Consider the following 6,167-nt stretch of genomic DNA (forward strand, 5'->3'; position numbering starts at 1 on the left):
ACACACCATCAGTGGCTACGGTGGCCGTAGAGCTAACGCATCCGCTGTGTCCCTTCCTGGACATGTGGAGGGCTATCCCAGGCGTTTCACCGTGGATACTGGGAATAATTCAGCACGAATATTCTCTTCAGTTCAAACGCAGGACCTCCCCGCTTCAATGGCGTGGTCCCATCGCTGACTTTGCCCAAAAACCTTCCCGTTCTGAGACAGGAAGTTCTCAGTCTGCTCGAGAAAGGAGCGATATAGCGCGTCCCTCCGAGCGAGCAGGAAACATGTTTTACAGCCGCTACTTCATGGTGCCAAAGATGGATGGTGGACTCCATCTGATTCTGGACCTGAGACCAATCAACCCGAGCACTTTCACAGGCGTGTGCGTTCAGAATGACAACGCTTGAAACAGATCTTGGCATAGATACGGCCCGGGGACTGGGTTCACCTCAGTGGATCTAAAAAGACGCATACTTTCCATATTCAAATAGCGATGCGCCACAGGCGCTTCCTGAGGTTTGCTTTAGAAGGGACGGCTTATCAGTATTCAGTGCTTCCGTTCGGCCCTCGCCCTCGTCCCCCGCACATTTTCAAAGTGTGTGGACGTAGCGCTTTCTCCCCTTGGATCGAGCAGAATGTGCATCTTGAATTATCCGGACGATTGGCTGATTTTAGCCCACTCAAGAGATGTGCTAATCAGTCAGGTGGAAACACTGCTTCGCCATTTGGATACGCTGGACTGCGTGTGAATATGCAGAAGAGCGTGTTTTTTACCGAGCCGGACTATAACATATCTGGGAGTATGTCCTGGACTCGATGGCGATGCGAGCTCATCTCTCTCAAGGGCTAGCATAGAGGCAATTTCATCGACTCTGCGTCATTTCAGACCCGGGCAGGTCGGTTTCACTTAAGGGAATTTCAGAGGCTTCTGGGACTGATGGCGGCGGATTCTTCAGGGTGCCATCTGGGTCTGCTGCATATGCAGCCGCTACAGTTTTGGCTGAATACTCGAGTTCCGCCGAGGGCATGGTATTCGGGCCACAAGCGCATATGGTCACTCACAGTTGCGTCAGCACTCTGAGACCGTGGAGCAGCACTGATATGTTCAACCCAGGAGTTCCTTTGGGTATAGTGACACAGCGCACCGGGTCTCGACGGACGGGTCAACTTCAGGCTGGGGAGCAGTGTGCCTGGCGGCGTACCTGCCTCAGGCCTGTGGTCGGAGTCACAGAGAAGGTGGCACATAAACTGTTTGGAATTGGAAGCGTTGGGTCCTTAGCACTACAAGCATTTCGGTCGAGATTGGAGCGGCAACATGTACTGATTCGAACCAAGAACACGTCTGTGGTCTCGTACATAAATCGCCAGGGCAGCCTGCGTTCCCAGAGCTCAATTCAAACAGGCAGTGAGCGAGTCTCCTGTTGTGGGTGGGCGGACCGACACTTTCTCTCCATAAAGAGTGGCGCACATCCCCGGTTTCCTGAACCGTGGAGCGCATATGCTTTCGAGGAATGGGATTCCTCAAGGAGAGTGGAGGCTTCACCCAGGATCAGTTCAAATGATTTGGGATCGATTCGGGAGGGCAGAAGTCGATTTGTTTGCCACAAGCGAGAACACGCACTGTCAGACGTTCTTCTCGAGGCTATCACACTCCCCGCTGCCGGGAGATGCTCTGACATCGTGTTGGCCGGAAGCCAGGCGTTTACGCGTTCCCCCCGGTGATGATTCTGCCTATGTGTTTGTGCAAAATCAGGGAGGAGAGAGCGTCCAGTTATACTCATGGGCCCCAAACTGGGCCGAATCAGCCCTGGTTCGCGGACCTGAGAGAGTTAGGTGTGGCTCCCCCATGGCAAATTTCCCCTCAGGAAGGACCCTGCTGTCTCAGGCGAACGGCACGATATGGCACCCCAGCCCTAAGCTGTGGAACCTTCACGTGTGGCCGATGCGGGGACCCTAAATGAGCAGGACGCTCTGCATTCATGAGTGCTAAGCACACTTACGGAGGTGCGCGCGCCATCTACCAGGCGCCTCTCTACGCTCTGAAGTGGGGGAGTTTCCACAAAATGGTGCCAGGACACTGGTATTGACAAGGGGACCAGTTCTATGTTGGATGTGTTTTGCGCTTTCTACAGCACAGATTGGATTGCGGGAGTTTGCCATCCATGCTGAAGGTGTATGGGCCGCTATACAATACACCGTTTAGAGCACAGGTTGTTTCCCTGCCCGCCTTATGCTGCTGAGCCGCCAGCCTCGCGTGACGCTGATCTCAGAGTGCTGTCTGCCCTGTTAGGGCTTTGCGGATGTATGTGGGATCGCTCGGTCCGCCTTTCGTCAGTCGGACCAGCTGTTCACGTGTGCTTTTTTGTGGATGTAATAAGGGACGTGCTGTTTCAAAACAGAGACGTTTCTCACTGCATTGTGGACGCTATTGCGTTGGGTTACGAATGCCAGGGGAAGGATCGTCCCCTCAACATTAGAGCTCATTCTGTGAGGGCAATTGCTTCCTCATGGGCCTGGGCTAGAGGTAACGTAGACTAACCATGTTCCGTACACAACTGTGTTCCGTACAGGTGACGTTTTTTAGCGCCAATTGCAAAATAAATAATTCCAGGTCGTACATAAACTATATATCTGTGTCATCCTTATGTCTCCCTCTTTCACCCCCGATCTAAACAGAGACCCATCCGCTGTTTGTTTCAGTAAGATTTGAGTAAGTTTGCTAGGTGCGCCCACTGCGCTTGAAAATGGACGGTGGGCAAGTTATACTTCAAGACGGCAGCTTGGGAGGGGAGACAACTAGAGCAGTGAAAATTTACATTTCTATTTAATTTATGTTTCTCACAGTATTACAGCCTTTATGAAATGAATATTATGTTATCACAAATTGTTAATTTTTTTTTTTTTTTTTTAATAATTGTTTTGTTTTTGGAATTTTTTTATCTTAGATTGTGGGCGATGACCACTTAGCGCCACCCTCACCTGACACAGGCAGCAGAGATCGCTTATGTTATGAAGTTTTTCACATTGGTTAATCTTTTATTATTATTATTATTATTAATCAGTGCAAATTATTTGCCCCTTTTGTCTTCAGAAAGATATGGAAATGGTATTCACTAACGTTTCACATGGTTCATGCTTAACTCACATGCCATAATTAATATCACGACACAATCATGCCTAACTCGCATGGCCCTTTATTAAAGCAGGAATTAACTTGCATTTTAACCAAATAAACTTTCATATTCATTTAAATAATGTTTTCTTCAGTTAAAATAAATAAACAGTTCACAGTTGATCAGTTTAATGTCCATTTTTCGCCGATAAAATCAAGTAATGCGCGCTGTACGGAACATCATTGTAAGCCTGTATGGAACACCGTTAACCCCTATCATGTTCCGTACACTGGCGGAGGAGGTACTTTTCCCCACTTTTCTCAAAAACTATTGGTCCTAAAGACATCAATCAAAGTGTGGACTGTATAATAGGTATTCCCCCGGAGAATGAGCACACAAACATGCTAGTCTGTCTTTCAACAACGGAGGAGTGGTCGCTGGTGTGCAGTGAATAGGGAAAAGTGTACGGAAACATGGTTAGTCTACGTTATGTCTATCCAGGATTTATGTCTTGCTGCTGGCTGGGCTTCCCAGAAAACATTCGCCAGGTTTTACAAGCTGGATGTACCCTCTTTAGCGTCACATGTACTTTTGGTGAGTTAAGTTTCATTCATGTGTTGTGAACTGTTATAACCAGCTATACAGTAGTTACCATAGCTACTAACTCTGTGTTATGGTTTATAAGATTATGAAGTTGTCACCGCAAACGCTGTCGACTCTGTTGTTTAACTCTCATGCTTGAGTGCTCATTGTGTTGTGTCTGCCCTATTCAGTGCAGCTTCGTGTTCATTGCGAAGATATGCAATTTTTGTTAGGGTCGGAGCAGATGTTTCATTGGTCTAGTTCCGCCTATCAGATGCAAGTACTCTTAGCGACGCGGCTATTGGCTACAACTGTCTTGCTTATGTGTGAGTGTGATTGACCCCGTTCAGGCTTATCTTCACTGCTCTCACGGCGGGATTTAATACGGTTCCCATATACGTCTTAGCTGATGTACTGTTGAGTTATCCGCCTTGAAAAGGGATCGCCTCCGGTTACTATCGTAATCTCGGTTCCCTGAGAGGCGGGAACAAGACAATTACGTTAGCCGCCGTGGTCGCTCGGTTTGATCAGCTGTGCTAGCGTTCAGTTCGTGATTCTGACGTAATTTTCGTGCCCCATGCATTTTATACTGCCCGGTGACCTGTCAATAGGCTTGTTTGAGATGAACAAATCTGCGCAGAAACCGATCACCGGTGATCTCTGCGCAGAGCATGCCGGTTAGAAAAGTGTCCGAGTTACGTCCGCCTTGCTCTGAATGTCATGCTGACGTGGGGCCGAAAAACTCTCGCGACGGCGAGGCGGCTGTGTCGGATTGAGCAGTCGCGAGTGCAGTGGCTCTCCACCGACTGCGCTGATCAAAAGCACATGATGGGAAACAACTGACTGACGACACAGCTTAAAGCTCATTGGTTCAGACAACTGTGATGCTGCGTTCTCTTCTAAAATTTTTTTTTTTTTATCTGATTTCATGTGATTATGTATTTAAATTATTCATGAATCTTCCCAAACACTATTACAGTGCGATATATGTGTGAGATATGTGATTGTTGTCATATTTCTATAAAAATCTAAAATACATGTTTGTATTAAAGTAAAACGGATGATAAATACGGCTTTCGTATGGAATTAAATAGCAAGCACCTTGAGTGTCTTGTTTATCATATTTTATTTTCATATAAAAGCAACAGAACTGAAATTATATCATGTTTATTAGCACACACACAGCACGTGGAGTGAGAATAACGCAATATCTGCTTTTAATCTCGTTGGTATATGTTCCACTTCGAGGGCTCAAAACTGTCCGTCTTGACTGCGTTTATTTCACTCCTCCCCACACTGCAGCCGCCTAGGCTCTCGCCTACATTTCAGGCGAGGCGGGCGCATCTCAAACAAGCCTAGTATTTGCATGGTTCGCTTCAATTGGCCAGCTGTCCCCAGCTGGCGTTTAGCCCATAAGATTCAGCGAAAGTGGAGAAGGAGAGGAGGAGTTCCCATATACGTCTTTAGCTGACGTAATATCTCGTTCCCGCCTCTGAGTGAACCGAGTTACGATAGTAACCGGAGGGGTTTTTTTCTATGGAGGAAAACGCTTAATGCGGTAAATAAACGCATTGTGTTTCTTATTCTGAACTCATCTGCTTGTCTGTGAATAGAATACTTTATTACTAATGTGTTTACTGCGTTTGGTCTTTTAAAAAATTAAAAAAAAAAAACGTTTAATGCATTAAGCCACGTTAAGCATTCCAGCTGCTTGAAAGAATTGACTCAAATAATGGGTCACAGATGGTATCGGAGAAGATCCCAATTTAATATATTAATTTAATATAAATAGATGATACTTTTTTTTGAAAGTTTATCTCAATATTTGTTCCGCAGTGGCTGTGAGACAACTGCACAAAATCAAGAGCATGATGCGCATGAAATTGCGTTTGTTACGTAAAGCAACAGATTACAGGTATGTTTCGTTTTCAGAATCATTACTGCCGGTAGAAATAAAAAGTTTTTCTCTGTCTCGATTTCTTCCTTTAAAATAATGAGGAAGCAGCATATTTTTCCTGAAACTACAATTTCTTGTAGTAAAGGAAAATGAAAGTTTCATAAAAATTGAAATGGGCACACAGCACGACATTAAGCCTATTGCAGTGTCATTTATCAACTGCATTGACAGATAATGTATAGGTAACAATAAATTTTGTCTTGTCATTGCTATAAAAATTAAAACAATACTGATACATCCGTTTCATTTCCTTTCTCATACTCTCTGATATGAAATAAGTCAAATTTACAAAAATAGTTAATTCATAATTCATTCTTCTATCTGAAGACCTGATCCTCCCACGGGTGGGATAATCAACCCAATTTCATTTATTAAATGTAAGTTGGGGTTTTTCTCGTTATCCCTAAAGAATCATTTAATTTAGCAAAACAATCATTTCAGGGACATGGCAAGGTAACAGTTATTGTTTTTTATTTTTTTCTTCTGTGGCATTATAATGAAGGCTTTGTAAAAACTGCACAGCGTTT

At 45.1% G+C, this 6,167-nt stretch overlaps 1 protein-coding gene across 1 annotated transcript in view; it reads left to right on the top strand.

The window, feature by feature from the left end:
* The first annotated feature begins 481 nt into the window (after positions 1-481).
* LOC122135564 overlaps positions 482-6,167 on the top strand; it is a 24,999-nt gene continuing 19,313 nt past the window's right edge. The window contains exons 1-2 of the mRNA XM_042715182.1: positions 482-788; positions 875-1,224. Coding sequence (XP_042571116.1) covers positions 482-788; positions 875-1,224 — 657 coding nt within the window. The remainder of the gene's footprint in view (positions 789-874; positions 1,225-6,167) is intronic.

The sequence above is a fragment of the Cyprinus carpio genome, chromosome A3 (genome assembly GCF_018340385.1).
Source record: "Cyprinus carpio isolate SPL01 chromosome A3, ASM1834038v1, whole genome shotgun sequence".
NCBI classification, from domain to species: Eukaryota; Metazoa; Chordata; class Actinopteri; order Cypriniformes; family Cyprinidae; genus Cyprinus; species Cyprinus carpio.